Source organism: Peromyscus maniculatus, chromosome 4 (assembly GCF_049852395.1).
Source record: "Peromyscus maniculatus bairdii isolate BWxNUB_F1_BW_parent chromosome 4, HU_Pman_BW_mat_3.1, whole genome shotgun sequence".
NCBI lineage: Eukaryota > Metazoa > Chordata > Mammalia > Rodentia > Cricetidae > Peromyscus > Peromyscus maniculatus.
In genome coordinates this window covers 3,106,797-3,123,526 of record NC_134855.1, presented here as the reverse complement: position 1 = coordinate 3,123,526, position 16,730 = coordinate 3,106,797, and the positions used below count along the sequence as shown (strand labels likewise).

The window sequence follows — 16,730 nt, the reverse complement described above, 5'->3', positions numbered from 1 at the left end:
TTATTACATTTTTTAAATTATCTTGTCCGTTCTCAGGCATTTGCTACTCTAGATAAATCTTAGCACAACTCTCTCAAATTCCATTAAACATTCCCTTGGAGTTTCATTATATATGCACTGAATTTTCACAATTTGAGAAGAACTCATTTTCTCAAATATCCTTTCTCTCGAGATCATGATGGGAAAACATACAGAGACAGCCAGCCAAACTAGTGGAAACACATGAACTGTGGACCAATAGCTTAGAAGTACCCATGATACTGGACTAGGCCTTCTGGATAGGTGAGATGGTTGTTTAGCTTGAACCGTTTAGGGAGCCCCCAGATAGTGGGATCGGGATCCATCCCTGATGCATGAGCCGGCTTTTTGGAGCCCAGTGCCTATAGTGGGACACCTTGCACACCCTTGGTGCAGGGAGGAGGGGCTTGGACCTGCCTCAACTGAATGGACCAGGCTCTGCTGACCCCCCCCATGGGAGACTTTGCCTTGGAGGAGGTGCTGGGAAGGCTGGGGGCAGGAGGAGGGAGAAGAGGGGGATCTGTGGTTGGCATGTAAAGTGAATAGAAAATGTCTTAATAATAAAAATTTCTTAATAATAAAAACCTTTCTCTTTAGATATATGTTATCTTCATTTTTTTTAGCTCTTCAATTTGTGTTCTGTTGCACTTTCTTCGGAGAACTCTTATTCATTCCTTTCCTTTACCTCAGGCTTGTTCTCAAGTGTTTCTCTGCTTTTTTTATGTTGTCATTTAGAGTTTTCACAAATTATTTTTTGTAATTCAGAAAGTCTGTTAATGTCTTTAGACTTACCTTAAATCTGAGCACCTGGGTGAAGTCTTGATGGTTACAAAAGGTTGTTATCTTGGATTTTCAAAGTGTACAATCACATTATCTGAAAAGATGGCAGCTTCACCTTTTTTAACATTAATGTCCCCTGTATCTTTAGATGTCTGTACTGCCTTCGTCTGTTATCTAAGCCAGAGAGCTCAACAGTGCCAGCAGGTACCATCCTTGTATCTTGTTTCCTAAATATTAGAGTAGTATGTACTCTTACACACTAAACTTTATGTTCCTACACAAATGTTTAGAATGAGAACGTTTTTTACTCTTTTTTATTCTTTGACAGTTTTACACACATGTGCTGAGTTTGGGGCATTTCACTTTCTGTCTCCCTCTCCTTCCCCTTGTCCCACTGAAAATTTCTCCTTCCCAAAAAGCCCTCTCATACTTTAATGTCCTTATGGTTTTGACCCACTGAGTTGAATTGATAGTTGCCTGCATGACCATGAATGTAATGTTATTTGTCAGAACATGGGAAACTTTTCACTGGCTACAACACTGAAGAAAATGACTCCTCCTCAGTACCCTTTAGCTTCAGATAGTCCCTCATGAGTTCCTCCCACTGCATGATGAAATGGTAACAGGTCTATTCTTGTGCAGGTATCCACAGCTTCAAGGGTACAACGTTCATGTTATAGCCATAAAGCACTGTTTCATGGCACTTTTCCCAACCCTTGGCTCCTACATTCTTTCTGACCTATCTTCCATGATGTTCCCTGATCTTGGAGGGAGTAATACAGGTGAAATGTGTAGGGCAAATCACCCCCACATTCATCTAGTTTCTGCACTATGACCAGCTGTGAGTCTCGCTAGTTAAGTGCCGCCTACTAAAAAAAGAAGTGTCTCTGGTGAAGGCTGAGAGTAGAGCTAATATATGTCTAGTCATTAAGAAAGCATTTTGATTATGTGTTTTCTTATGTGCAATTGTATCCACAAGATGCACAGAGTGAGTGAGCACAGACCCTCGCTGTTCAGGAACACATGTGATGTACGCGCGCACACAGCTCAGACATCCATGTTTATTCACCTACTGTATTATAAACTGTGTACATACATCCATCTGGTGAACTGTCTACCAGATTTCTGGTTGTTCTTCATGTGATCTAACACATTATAACACTTCCAGCACCCAGGAAGCTTCAGGGTTTTCTAGACATTGTGCCTCATTTATGGCAGCATTGATGCATTTATTAATAATTTAACATGTACAAAACCTTATGTCCATTGTTATCAATGTCAGCTTTTCTAAGCATCACAGCTAGTTTTGAATGTTGTGGCCATAACCCCACTTTGCAGTATGATCTTTGGTCTTCACTGTACATGTTTACATAACTCAGGGGGGTTGGAGGGTTTTTCGGGGGGTAGGGTTCTCTGTTTTTGTTTTGTTGTTGTTATTGTTGTTGTTTGGAATATATACATTATGTTATAAAATAAAAATCACTTTTGTGGTAAAAAAAAAAAAGAAAGCAATTTGACCTTGTGCCTATTTAGCAAAACAACAGTAGTAAGTTCTCCCATAGGGGCTATGACCTTCCTATCACAGTCTATTAACTAGTTTATAGTTCAAGTCATAAGTTCCCTCCTGTATAGTGGGCCTCGAATCAGAAAGCAGTTGGTTGCTCCTATAATAGCAATGACATCATTGCACTGCTGGCCATATCTTACTGGAGAGATCGTTAATTGAAGTCATAGACTTCAAGAAAAGTAGGACTGTTGATGGCTCTTCTCCCATAGCAGCTTACATAGCACCTAGCAAAATGAAAGGTAGCCAGGATGAAGGAGTCTTCCATTTCAGATTGAGTTTTATTTCCCAGTGTGTTGCAAGTCAAGTATGTAGTATCTCTAGCAAAATGGTGTCAGGGTCTAGTTCTGGTGGGCAATCAAAAACATTGACAATAATCTACAATGCTTGGAGGGTTTCTGGGGCCTCCTTGACCAACAGCTTGCATTGAGATATCCCACACCTGCTGTGGGACTTTCATTTGATAATATTTGGCTTCTAAGAGGAGCATTATTCAATTCACATATTCAGGGTGTCTTTGTTCCAAGTTTTTTTCATTATGATTTTAACAGACTCACAGAAAGGAGGTTTCCATAGGGTTTTATATACATCCTTAGTTTTGTTTAACCTTTGTTCCACTCTTTCGTCTCCCCTAGCCCTGTGCCCTCATTCTGAATTAAAATTTTCCACACCAAGTATTCCCTGATCATCAGGTTTATACACGTGTTCTGTTAATTCCCCTCTCTTTGTAATGGCCTCTTTATATCTTCAAAGTAATCTTGTAGACAGGAAAAAGAATATACTTAAAGACATACTATCAGTATCAGTATCATAGGTAGAAGCTTGTACTCTTCTTGCGAGACATCCATGGAGGCAAAGTTCATAATTAAAGAGTCCAGATTATAACATCCAAAAACACCTAAGTAAATGTTAATTTTTTTCCTCTGCAGATACAAAAAATGTCATCTGAATTCTGGGGACTTCACAGAGCATGGATGAATTCTGATGCCCATTTGCCTACTTTCCCCACTGGGATCGTCATCTCCAAAGCTATGGTAAGAAGAACATGAATGGGAGGACCTCGTTGATGAAGATCCTTGGTATGAAAATTAACTACCTCAAAGAAAACACAACAACTTCTTATCCTGGAAAGAAAATGAGGAGGCTAAGGACTTGGTCAAGAAGCCACCTGAGATAAATATACAGAAGTCAAAAGAACTCAGATAAATTAAATAACACAGACATTACCAACCAGGTGTGAGAAACCTTCTGCTTGTAATTTAGTAACAGAGTTGTCTCTTTGTGTTTCCTTGCTAGATGTTCTTTCGATATATTTTTCTGTCAATTCCTAATCGTCTCTAATCATAACAAATAGTAATGAAGTTTTTTTAAAAATAAGCCTTGAAGTTAGGGAAGAATTACCTCTCACATCTTCCCTACAACTTCTCCAAAATCTATCCAGAGACAGAAATATGAACAACCACAGCAGCAGCACCTTGGACTTCATCCTGCTGGGTCTCTCTTCCAACCCCCAAATGCAGAAACCCCTTTTCGCCATCTTCTTCATCATGTACCTGGTCACCGTGGTGGGGAATGTGCTCATCATCCTGGCCATTCGCTCTGACTCCAGGCTCCATACCCCCATGTACTTTTTCCTCAGCAACTTATCATTCATGGATATCTGCTTCACAACAGTCATTGTGCCCAAGATGCTAGTGAACTTGCTCTCAGAGACAAAAACCATCTCCTACGTGGGATGTCTAGTCCAGATGTACTTCTTCATGGGCTTGGGGAACACTGACAGTTATCTGCTGGCCTCCATGGCCATTGACAGACTGGTGGCCATCTGCAACCCTTTACACTATGATGTAGTGATGAGGCCACGACGCTGCCTCTTCATGCTCCTGGGTTCTTGCACCATCTCCCACCTACATGCCCTGTTCCGTGTCCTTCTCATGTCTCGACTCTCATTCTGTGCCTCCCATGTCATTAAGCACTTTTTCTGTGACACTCAGCCTGTGCTGAAGCTGTCCTGCTCTGACACATCCTCCAGCCAGATTGTGGTCATGACTGAGACACTAGCTGTCATTGTGACCCCCTTCCTATGCATCCTCTTTTCCTACCTGAGAATCATTGTCACTGTGCTCAGGATCCCCTCTGCAGCTGGGAAATGGAAAGCCTTCTCTACCTGTGGCTCCCACCTCACTGTAGTATGCCTGTTCTATGGGAGTATCATCTATGTCTACTTTAGGCCTCTGTCCATGTACTCAGTGGTGAAGGACCGGGTAGCCACTGTTATGTACACAGTAGTGACTCCTATGATGAATCCTTTCATCTATAGCCTGAGGAACAAAGATATGAAGAGAGGTTTAAGGAAGTTAATGGGAAGAGTTCACTCATAGAAAGATCAAAATGAGAGAATGGAGAGATGCCTCAGTAATTAAAAGCATGCAGTTGCAGAAGACATGAACTCAGTTCCCAGTACCCATGTCAGGTATCTCACAATGGCAAGTAACTCCAGCTCCAAAAGATCAACATGCTCTTCTGGCCTCTGCAGGTGCCAACACATACATGCACATACTCATACACAGACATATACATAAAACTCATAATTTTAAAAGAAAAGTCATTAGCATATTATCATATGTATTATCATAGTTAGTTGATTATCTAAGACATCAGTAGGTTATTCTTCCTTTCTATACATTTTTCTTATAGGTAGCATTGGATTCCAGTAAATCATTGGCCTGAAAACAAAATATTTGGTTTCTAACAATTGTTTTAGCAAAATGCATGTTTAATGCCAAATCATATCCTACTGGGTGCCCAGTTTTTATCAATAGTCTAATGTCATGGTGGTACAATAATTATTTTGTACAAATAACACTTCAATACTTTTGAAAATGCACACAGTGAAGGAGTTATAGATTGCTATTAGTTTTCAGGTTAGGAATACATGCAGACTTAGTAGAGTTTTTTTTAAAAAAAGACTTATTACAAGAAGTTGCAAAGGAATGGGACTTGCCATTTGACAGTGCTTCCTTCAAAAGATGAAGAAATGGTCAGAGTATTTCTAGTAAAGCAAAACTTTCCTAATGTAGAATCAATAAACATTGAAGTAAAGCTTTGTGAGCCTTCTTCAATTTTGGTAAAGAAATCACAGCCAGAAAAATAGAGAAACTATAACACAGTATTTATTTTATTTATTAATATACAAGTATCAAAACACTGTAAACTCTCAGTATCCAATTCTCTCTCCTACATTTGTAATTCTTCCTTTCTCTTCAAGTCCAGAATTGTCAACACAGTTCCTCTCATATTCTGTAAAATACAATGTGTGTCATTCAGAAAAATCTAAATTGTCCTGTGGAATGAAACAATCAGAAAATCCTTAACTCTGCACTTTACTTCTAATTTAAGCTATGTGTCAATCATAGTAAAATAGAAAGTTCTGAACAGTCAAGACAGCCAAAATTACGGTGTCATCACCATGGTAACCATTGGTCGTCATTCCAACCCCAGATGAGAATAGCTCTTGAAGAATTCATACTACTAAATAAGTATGAAGTACTTATTTGTCAGAAGTAACTCAAACTACTTATGACCAGAACTTACTAGCCATCTCATCCCAAGACTCCATTTGAATAAAGGGATCCAATAAGATCAGACCATGTTCTTGTAAGACAGGCATCCTGAAGTATTTAGTGACAGTATTAATGACTACTACAAAACTGTAATAGTGAAGAAATTCTCATTTTATCTACCTATCTACCTATCTATCAATCTACCTATCCATTCATCTATACATCTATCTATTCAGCCATCCACCCACCTTGTCTCAAATGTTTCATCAAATTTTCACAAATACCAGTTCTTCTGGGTAAGAAGCTTTTTAATAGCATCATATAAGACACTTAGTCTTAAAGATATATGAAGAGATATATGATATGGAGTAGAACATGAGAAAGCCTGGGGTATAATATCAAGGTTTCTGCCATTGCTTTTATTTGTCATCTTTCAGTAATCATAAAATAACCAAAAAGCCACAAATGAAACAAAACTTGCAATGGCTTTCATATATGTACAGGTCCACCTGCAACTCACTATAGCACACCTAGCTCTTAGTTGGGTAATACCATCTACAAAATTTGTACCATTTCCAATTAATCTACTAATGTGATACTTTTTCATGCTTAGTTTCATATAATGAGCCAGTTTATAATGTGAATTAATCCTGGCATACATTAAATAAATAAATACAATAATCATATCTTATATTACCTTATAAAGTTAAGCTCTTTGGCCTTGGGAACAGTAATTTATTTGTTTAGCCCTGCCTCACTCTGCCATCAGCCATAGTTTTTTTTTCTCAGTAAAAGCATAACAATTTCACAAATGAGATAGTCAATCCTACCCTCCTGAAGCTGTTGTGCCTGTGGAGAAATAGCTGAGTTACCATCACCAGAAAGGAGATAAGGACAGTGCTAACATCTGAGGGTGAGCCAGTACCTTGGAGGATAAAACACCATGACAATGTTAAAGGCATACTCTGATGTAGTCTTTTCCCAACAAACAAGAATGAGTAAATATTTTAGGAACAAGGCATCTCTGGATTTGAACCTATGTCCATAGTTTCTCAGCGATGTCATTTTGTCAAGATGTTTAATAAGAATGAACCTCAGTCCCCACATATATAAAAATCAAAAGTACCTTCAACTGACAAATAGATAATGAAAATGTGATACATATATGTTCAAGAATACTATTATTCATTTATTTAAAAAAGGTGAAATCATGAAATTTATTTGTAAGTTGATGGACTTAGAAAAGACAATATTGAGTGAGATAACCCAGATCCAGAAAAGCAAGCATCACAAGTTCTCTCTCATCTAATGTTTCTAGTTCCAATTTTCAAATATGAGTGTATAACCTGGAGTAACTGTGAAAACCAGGAAAGTAAAAAGAAATATGAGGGAGCAATAGAGAGGGGAATAACAAGCTACCAGAGACCTGAAGGGAAAATGTAAATAAAGGGGAGCTCAAACTAGAGATGTATAGATAAATACAGAAGAAAGAGGGAGGAAGCTAAAATAACAATAAGGACATCTGAAAAAGTCAAAAAGAATATACTGTTGTCTACTTAAAAATACATACAATCCTAGCACTCAGGAGGCAGAAGCAGGTGGATCTCTGTGAGTTCGAGGCCAGCCTGGTCTCCAAAGCAAGTTCCAGGAAAGGCACAAAGCTACACAGAGAAACACCGTCTCGAAAAACCAAAAAAAAAAAAAAATACATACAATACACATAAGTCTGCATATAAATATCCATATACAGCTCAAATAAAATTTTTCCATCTGGGCTGACAATGCTCTACCCAAGAGTCAAAGACTCTCCAACAAAAATTCCAACACCAGACATGAGAATCCCTCTCCTGAGTTGTTGGTCAAGGTTGCCCACAAAACTCCTAAAACATTGCAGACAATTTATATTACCCTACATTGCCCACCCCGAGAAGTCAAGGGCAAGTCCTTGTTTCTGAAGATACCATACTCTTCAAACACAGGACAAAAGGACCTGAGTTGGATGACCTGAAAGCCTCCTCCCTGATGATGGAAGGTGTTGTGCAAGTTTCCAAAGGAAGGAAGGAACCAACTGTCCTATCTAGATGTTACTCCTATGAACCACAACAATGGCCAGCATGCCATGATAACCATAAGGGTGAAGTAGTAGCACACATACCTTAGCAGTAACCATCAGCTCTTTAACTGGACTTAAGATAGAAATATTGCCCAGTACTAGAAACTAGCCAACTACTCTAGGCTAGTATAGTCATACATTTTGGATGAGAACCCACAATTACCACTTTACTAAACCAGCATAATCCCTAACTATGCTCTAAACATTTATCCTTTTACACAGATAAGTGTAGTTCTCAACCCTCAATCAAGGAAAATTCTCTTTTCAACAGATGGAGCCATTACAGAAAACTACAACTAATCAAAATGCAGAGTTATGGAGCTGTGCCCCAACTAATACATCTACAGCACATATCCTGCATTTGGGGCACCATTGCAAATTAGGGAGCAAAAGATTGGAAAAGCCAGAAAAACAGGAAGTTTGCATCTCCTAGAAATGTCATAGAAGCCATACCCATGCAGTAAGTCTTATCAACATGGCTGCCTAAACAGGACCTGACCAAATACCAATAGACATATTAACATGGATGAGATCACTCACAAGAAGCCAACCCTAGACAAAGGACTACAGGCAACTAAGGAATGCTGAGAATGGGAGAAATCGTCTTCCCTAGGGAAGAGCACACTTAATTGGATACCTAATACCAAAGAGTCAGCCCTAAAAACATATATACACACAAATAACATTATATAGACTGAGGAGGTTGTATTTATATATATTATGTATATCTATATAACAATTAAAGAAAAGAGGCCATGAATTTGAATAAGAGCAAGGGGGTACATGGGAGGTGCTGGAGAAAGGAAAGAGAAGGGAAGAAATGATGTAATTATATTAATCTCAAAAAAAGTAAAAATATCAAGAACACTACACTTTTAAACATTAGCACAAAGTGTCACATAAGTGCTCAGCTGGCTGTTATTATGTGAAACTGCTTGATTCTCCAGGCGATCTTCCCTTACAGTTTATATTAGTAAATCTCTAGATGAAGACCTTGAAGTTTGCCTCAAATCACAGATTCTCATTGGCTGACTAAAGTCCAGAGATCTCTACTTCCAGGACTTTCACCACAGCACCAGGCATCCTTGGGCAACAGTCCCAGGTGTAATTCCTCTCTGTATACCTCAGTTTCCTTCAAAATCACGATGACAACAAACCACTAATCATCTAAGATGGGAAGAAGCTTGTGAAGCCTGAGGTTCCACAGGATCTGTTCTCCCAAGTCTCCCTTCTTAATGAGATCCCTGGGGTCGGTGGGTGGAAAGACTGCCTGTCTCCTTGGAGTGGGATCACTTGAAGGGCAAATAATCTCCTTCCAGGTCCCCATCCCTTCTTCACCATTAACAAAATCTAAAAAGGCCAGTGATAGCTGGGATTGGAGAAAACCATATGTTCCACATGTCTGAAGTCACATTTGAAAGATTATTACTCTGAAGGAAGAGAGAAGTCTGGTGAGAAGACAAAGATATGCGTGCATCTACAGGTACACACTCTCTCTCTCTCTCTCTCTCTCTCTCTCTCTCTCTCTCTCTCTCTCTCTCTCTCTCTCTCTCTCTCTTGAAGGGTGTCACCATCTGCATTTAACCTGAAAAGCCTTTTGCTTTCTAGCCTGACATGGAAACTCTGCCTGTCCTCGTGGCCGCTCTTCCTCTTCTAACCACCACTGCCAATGACACTGATGGGAAGATACATGAACCCCTAACTGGGTACCCAGGAGGTCACTGGCCCTTATCTGAGTAAGTAATTGTTATCCTTAACCCCACTTGTAACACTACCCACAAGTTCTACAATTAAGGCATGTTATGAATGGAAATTATGTTTTATGATGCCCTCTTTTTATAAGTATGAGATCTGGGGCTCAACACAGCTGAGACTACAAACCAAGTCATTTGCCTATGCTACCTAGACTTTAGGCATGCTCCTTAAACTTCCAGTGCCACATCTCCGTACTCACATAACACAGGAAGGATTTGGTGTTTATATGACTCCACAAATAAAAAGGAGTATGGCCCTTTAGAAGAAACAATGGCAGCTGCCATGATGGTGATGGACAAAACCTAGCTTCTATAGTTCCAGCCCTGCCTACTAGTCCCTAAACCCAGAGCTGCTGGAGAAAGCTTCAGATTCTCTAGCCTCATCCCAGCCTCTGAACATCTTCAGAATGCCATGAACCATAAGCTCATACAAAACAGCATAAGGGGAGAAAAAACTTCTGGTAAGGCAGGCTTATCATAACACTGACATGTTAGCTCATGGCATCAGGGAAACCAACTCTCTCTCTGAGCCTCTTTTTTTCCATTAAATGAAGCATATTACTGTCATCAGGCACAGTGATACACACCTATAATAAACAAGAGTATCAAGAGTTTGAGGATATCCTAGGCTACAGAGCAAGTCTGAGGCCCTACAGCCTGACATTCTTGCTTAAAACACAAGGTTGCTCTGCTCTTGAGTTTCAACCCAACTTACACAGACTGCAAGGTAGCAAAGGTTACAGTTTAGAAGACTGCACACTGTCCTCACTGACCATACTGGAGCCAGATGGCCTGGCATCCTGTCCCTGGTGGACTTATGCTTTGGGAAAAATTTGAAAAAAGAAATCCCCTGAGTTCTACTTAAAGCTTAAGATTCTTTTTGTTATACACAGACTTTGAATACAAAGGGTTGAGTTAACCACACGTTGCTAGCACTGGACCGCTTTAATTTTATTTGTTCCTCTGTGTTCTTGCTCACCTGTGAACTGGCTCCTATTACTCCCTGATTCTAACATGTTTAATGTCCATCCTTGTGCAGGGATATGTGTTATTGTGCTTCATGTTAATTTATATAAAGCATGTTCTTCTGTGAACTTCATTCATCTTCTTATTCTTTTTGCCCAGAACGTGTGCTTCTTATTAAAATCCATCAGTGTTGAGAAACTCTAGTCCATTGTTAAGTAGCTCCGTGATGTGCTTCTGTCACTCCTGTCAGCCAGTGACAGGCACTCAGGCTGCCTCAAACAAATGATGGCATAAAAACAATCCAATCTGTGAGCTTCCCTGTGGCTGCATCTCTCTGGAGAATACATCTAAGATAACTACTGGGTCATGAAATATTGATAAACCAATTCACACAGATGGTATACACGAGTCCATATATACCTACATCCCTATCAACCTTTGTCCTTATCCTTCACACTGGCATTTACTGAACTAACAAATGTAAAGAAAAATATTGCTTATTTTAATTCAGCTCTGAAATTACCATTGAATTTGAGCATCCATTTATATACTTGGTAAGCTTTTAGCCTTCTCTCACACTTTGTACTGATGTTCTTATATTTTTCTTGCTGAAGTAAAGGTGATCATTCAGTTTTCTGGATATAAACACCTCATCCATTTAAGTATTGCATCATCTAGCCTTTGCTGTGTCTGTTTTATTCACCATTATGTTGTAAACAACTTAGTTTTGCCTTTCAGCTTGTTTTAACCATTAGACATATTACCTAAGTTCTTCCCCTTCTAATTCATAGATTCATCTATATTTCATTTTCTATGTGTTTCTAGAGTCACACATTATATATAAATCATAAATAAATCCATTTATGAATTCCAACTCTATTATAATTTGAATTCCTTTTCTTCTTGATATGGTAAACTGGTTTTTCCAGCACACCAAAACACTCTCTCTCACCCTGGCTTCTTAGGGCCATCATTTTCCTGTGTCAAGTTCCTAGACAAATATGAATTTTGTGTTGGATGGTGGCACACTGAGATTCTGGTTAGTGTTTGGGGATATTTAAATTAGAGAATGGAATTTCTTTTTAATTTTTTCTGTCTCCTAAAGCATTACTATGAAACAAAACTAAGCAAAAAATAGTAAACAAATATGGAGCTGGGAGATGGCTCAGCAGTTCAGATCACTGGCTGCTCCTGTAGGAGACCCCAGTTTGATTCCCAGTGCCCACCTGGTAGCTCATAACTATCTGAAATTCTATGTAGGAATAAGGTTTTGTGAAATTTCCTCCATCCATGTTGACCTGTCAACTGATGTGGTCATTATGCAGGCCTTATTTAGGTAACAATATTGATATTTCATAGGTGCAACATTCCTACCATATAAAGAATAATATCTTGAAACAGGCACCCAGTCCTCTGGATCTTACAATCTTTCTGTCCCCTCTTCGGAGGCCTTTCCTGAGCCTTAGGTATAGGAGGCTATGATGTACTTGTACTAACCGGGGCTCAGTCACTTACTCTCTGAAACTTGAACAGTTATGGATCTCTGCAGCAATTTTCACCTGATACAAAAAGAAGCTTCTTTGATGAGGAGTAAGAGCTACACTCACCTGTGTGTCTAAGGTTAGAAACCAACATCTGTTCAACTTAAGGACTCAGTATGAGGAACACATGCCAGGCACTGTAACCTAGCCAACTACCCACAGATGGAGAGTCATAGACCTTGGAGGAGAAACTGCTTCCACCTTCCTAAAGCAATATAGCTTCTAAGTGTATTTTGAGTTATATTTTATCTAGCTTTTTCTATTTGTCTATTGTCTGTTCTTGTACCAAAACACACTATTTCATGTTATTAAGATTTTTGTTAGTCTTGATTTCCAAAAGCACAAGTGTTTTCTATTTAATCTTTGTCGTTGTTGCTCAGATTTTTTTGTATTGCTGGCTTATAATACATCTTGGTCAAATCTGCTTGTCTCTTCCTCCTCTCCAATTCCTTCCCGATTCCCTCTACCACTATTTCCCTCCCAATCCACATATTTTTTAAAACACTTTGATTTCTACATTTTTAATTGTAATAGATACGTTGTCTTTTCTCTTTTACTTTTGTTTTTCTGTTTTGTTTGGTTTGTGGGGGCTCTTTTTTCATTCAGGAATTGAACCCTGAGCCTCATGTATGCTACACAAGTACTCTGTTATGGAGATACATTCTCAGCCCATTTTAACTTCTTATTGAGATACAAAGTCTCACTAAGCTGCCTGAACTGGCCTCAGAATTAAGATTTTTCTCACCCCTGGTGAGTAACTGGGGTTACAGGGGTGCATTTATATATCTGATTTTCATTTTTATTTCATCAGTATATAGATTATTATAGAAAATTTTAAGCAAAAGTACATTAATTAAAGTGTTTGCTCACGTCTACTTTCTATCTGTCTTTTATGCCATTCTCCCATAAGCTGTAAAGATCTTCTTACCCTGGGAGTTTTCTCTAAGTCTGTTGAAGCAGACCTCTGTCTAAGAATGTTTCTGAGGTTTATATGCTTCGAGATCTCTGTGTCAGTCTCTCAGACTCAATTTACAAGTCCAGAGTTTTAAAAATCTAGCTTTGAGGTTATTTTTCTTTCTCTATGGAGGCAATGCTTCCTCCAGTCTCCACACCCATACTTTTGCACACAGACATAAATCTCAGACCTGGCCCTCTGTTTGCTCTCTTCTCTGCCTCTCTCCTCTTTATCTACACTTGACACAGCCACTTTAGAATGTGGGACACAATCTGTGTGGAATGCCACACCCAATGTTAAGTAAACAGAGTCCTATGAGAAAGAGATCTTCACCTTCCCACCCACCCTAGATGGTTAATACACCCTGCTAGGCATGGGAAACTTCCAGGACAAGCCATTCCTAGACTAATTACAAGAGCATTTTTTCTCAAGAAAGGTGTGACCCAGAAACACATCACTACAATGTATATAGGACTACCACAAGGAAATCTTAGGATGCCTACTTTTCCTTACAAAGGTAAAGGAAAACCCTGGCTAGAAGCATTAGGTAGAAACTGATGTTGCACAGAGAAGGAAGAACTGAAATAAAACAGGATCAAGCAGGATTTCCTTATCGAGGAGCAGAAAATTGTTGTGAACATGTTGAAGGCATAAGCACAGAGTCAGAAATAGGCAGCTTTTAAAAATAATAATAATAATAAAGACAGGGCAAAAAGATATGTCATCAATACACCTTTAGAAAGTGAACAAAATGACTGTTTTCTGCACACCTTCCCTATGATTAGAATAAAATACAGTTACCATAAATTTTGTCTTGTGGACAAAGAGCAAGAGCTGAAGCACTTCATTTGAGTTTGCAAAAATAGTTACAAGATTGGAAGTGAATCCAAAGTATCCCAACACCAGTTCTATGAAGCCATATTATGACAGTATGGCAATCAATATGAGCAGCCTCCTTACACAGTACATGAACAGGAATAATACCTCATGAGGCATCCCCTACATCAGCCAGAGACTCAAAAACAAAACACACATCTAACATTCCTTGTATATTTTTTGCTTGCAGAACAGCTATGCTCAGGGAAAACCAGAGTCATATGACAGAATTCCTTCTCCTAGGACTGACCAGTGACCCCAAACAACAGGTATGGCTTTTCGCCAGCTTCCTTGCCATGTACCTGGTCAATGTGATTGGCAACTCAGTCATCATTGCAGCAATCCAGGGAGATGCCCACCTACATACTCCCATGTACTTCTTCCTCTCCAACCTGTCCCTGGTAGACATCTGCTTTACCACTGTCATCGTGCCACAGATGTTAGTGAACTTGCTAACACAGAGAAAGACTATCCTCTTTACCCAGTGCCTCTCTCAAATGTATTTCTTTGTGGCCTTTGGTATTACAGACAGCTTCCTCTTGGCTGCAATGGCCATTGACCGCTATGTTGCCATCTGCAATCCACTTCATTACACCACAACCATGAGCCCCAAGCGCTGTCGCTTGCTGGTGATGGCATCCTGGACAGTGTCCCATCTGCACTCGCTCACCCATACGATTCTCATGGGCCGCCTCTCTTTCTGTGGGCCCAATGTCATCCACCATTTCTTTTGTGATGTACAGCCACTGCTGACACTCTCCTGCTCTGACACCTCTATCAATGAGCTTTTGGCCTTCACAGAGGGCTCTATAGTGATCATGAGCCCTTTTATCTTTATTGTTGTCTCCTATATCTATATCACTCGGACTGTTCTTAGGGTCCCCTCAGTGGGAGCAAGATATAAAGCATTCTCTACATGTGGGTCCCACCTCACAGTTGTGGCACTATTCTATGGAACCATAATATCTGTGTACATTCGCCCCTCATCCACCTACTCGGTGACAAAGGACCGAGTGGTCACTGTCATCTACACAGTAGTTACTCCCATGCTGAATCCTTTCATCTACAGCCTTAGGAACAAAGACATGAAACAGGCCTTGAAAAAGCTGACCCGAAGAAGAGAGTAGAATGTGTATATTTCACTACCTGTAGAAATTAAATCAACAGTTCAACAGTATGCTGCTGTGTTTGTGCCGTGTCTGATTCTACACAATGATAGAACATTAGAGCATTGCACAGATATCAAGGCACGTTTGTTCCAGAGACTCATGGGAGTCTCTAGTGACTCACCAGCCAAACCTTTCCTAGTACTTAGTAGTACTACAAGATTCTCTTCTTAGCCCAGTCCTCCTCCCTTCCCTGTTTTCTTCCATAGAACTAAAGCTGAGTCTGAAGACTTCCACTCACCCACTGCCCAATAAATCTCTTATGTGTTGTAGTGGTTCATTTCTATGTATTTGCTTGGCTGTGATAAGGGATAACCAGATAGCTGGTAAAATATTTCTGCATTTGTTACTAAGACTACTTCTAGAAAAGATTATTATTGCATCCATGGGATGAGTGAAAAAGATCACCTTCATCCATATGGGTGGGTATTATCCAATCCATCAAGGGCCAAGAGAATCATCCATTCCATCATGGGATCACAGAACAAAAAGACAGATAAATGGTTAAGACACCCTCTTCTTGAGCTAAGACATCCATCTTCTACCTTTTCATCAGCCCTCTTGATTTTCAAATCCTTCAGATTCAGACCAGGATTTAAAACATTGACTCCCCTTGTTCTCAGGCCTTTGGGGATGAACTACACTATTGAATTGTCTAGGTTTCCAGATTTCAGACAATCATGAACCTTCTGAGCCTTCATAATTGAAGTGTTAATCTAATTAATTATATCAATAAAAATCAGGTATCAGATATTGGGGTAAAAACCTGGAAGATCAGAGAAGCTGGGGGAGCAGCCACCAGTGACTTCCTACCTCTTTCATTTCTCCAATCAAAAGGGCCAAGATCCTCCTCCACCCTGCCTTACCACTTCACGTCTCCTCTCTGTACAGATCTCCAGACATTTCTGGTTAGCTAGTAGCTAGCTCTACCCTCTGACTCCAAGCAAGCTTTATTTGTCAGAACACAAACAAAATATCACACATTCCCCCCTTTTTGTCTAAATAAAAAGCAAAGGTTTTAACTAACATAAAAAACTATATACAATAAGTACAATAAGTATATAAAAATGTATGCAGACAATAAACACATCAACAATGTCTACTCCGTTTACATTTGACAAATTCAGAGAAACTACTCCATCATCTATCCTACTTTGGTGAGTCCAAAGTGTTGTAACTAATTCACTTTCTATACTAAATTGCATTACTAACCCAAAACTATATTTTTATATTTCTCAACCTTATACACTTTACATCTCATTTAAGTTTCTTTTCTGAATTTGGTAACAAGGAAAACTCATCAACTATAACTATCTACTCTTCAACTCCATCAGAGACCTAAGAAGGATACAATATTACCTGGATAAACTAGAAGTGTAAAGCAAACAACTTAATGACAGAAACAGCTGGCTGCCTGGAGAGTCACCCAAGGTT

General features: G+C 39.4%; 2 protein-coding genes across 2 annotated transcripts; both read left to right on the top strand.

Moving 5' to 3' along the window:
- The first annotated feature begins 3,804 nt into the window (after positions 1 to 3,804).
- LOC102928394 (olfactory receptor 1L4) lies at positions 3,805 to 4,743 on the top strand. Its single transcript, XM_006996835.3, has one exon. It carries the CDS (start codon positions 3,814 to 3,816, stop codon positions 4,741 to 4,743), a length of 930 nt encoding a protein of 309 aa, XP_006996897.1. The 5' UTR covers positions 3,805 to 3,813.
- Positions 4,744 to 14,327: 9,584 nt separating this feature from the next.
- LOC102928691 (olfactory receptor 1L6-like) lies at positions 14,328 to 15,257 on the top strand. The gene has a single exon (XM_006996836.1). It carries the CDS (start codon positions 14,328 to 14,330, stop codon positions 15,255 to 15,257), a length of 930 nt encoding a protein of 309 aa, XP_006996898.1.
- Positions 15,258 to 16,730: the final 1,473 nt, after the last annotated feature.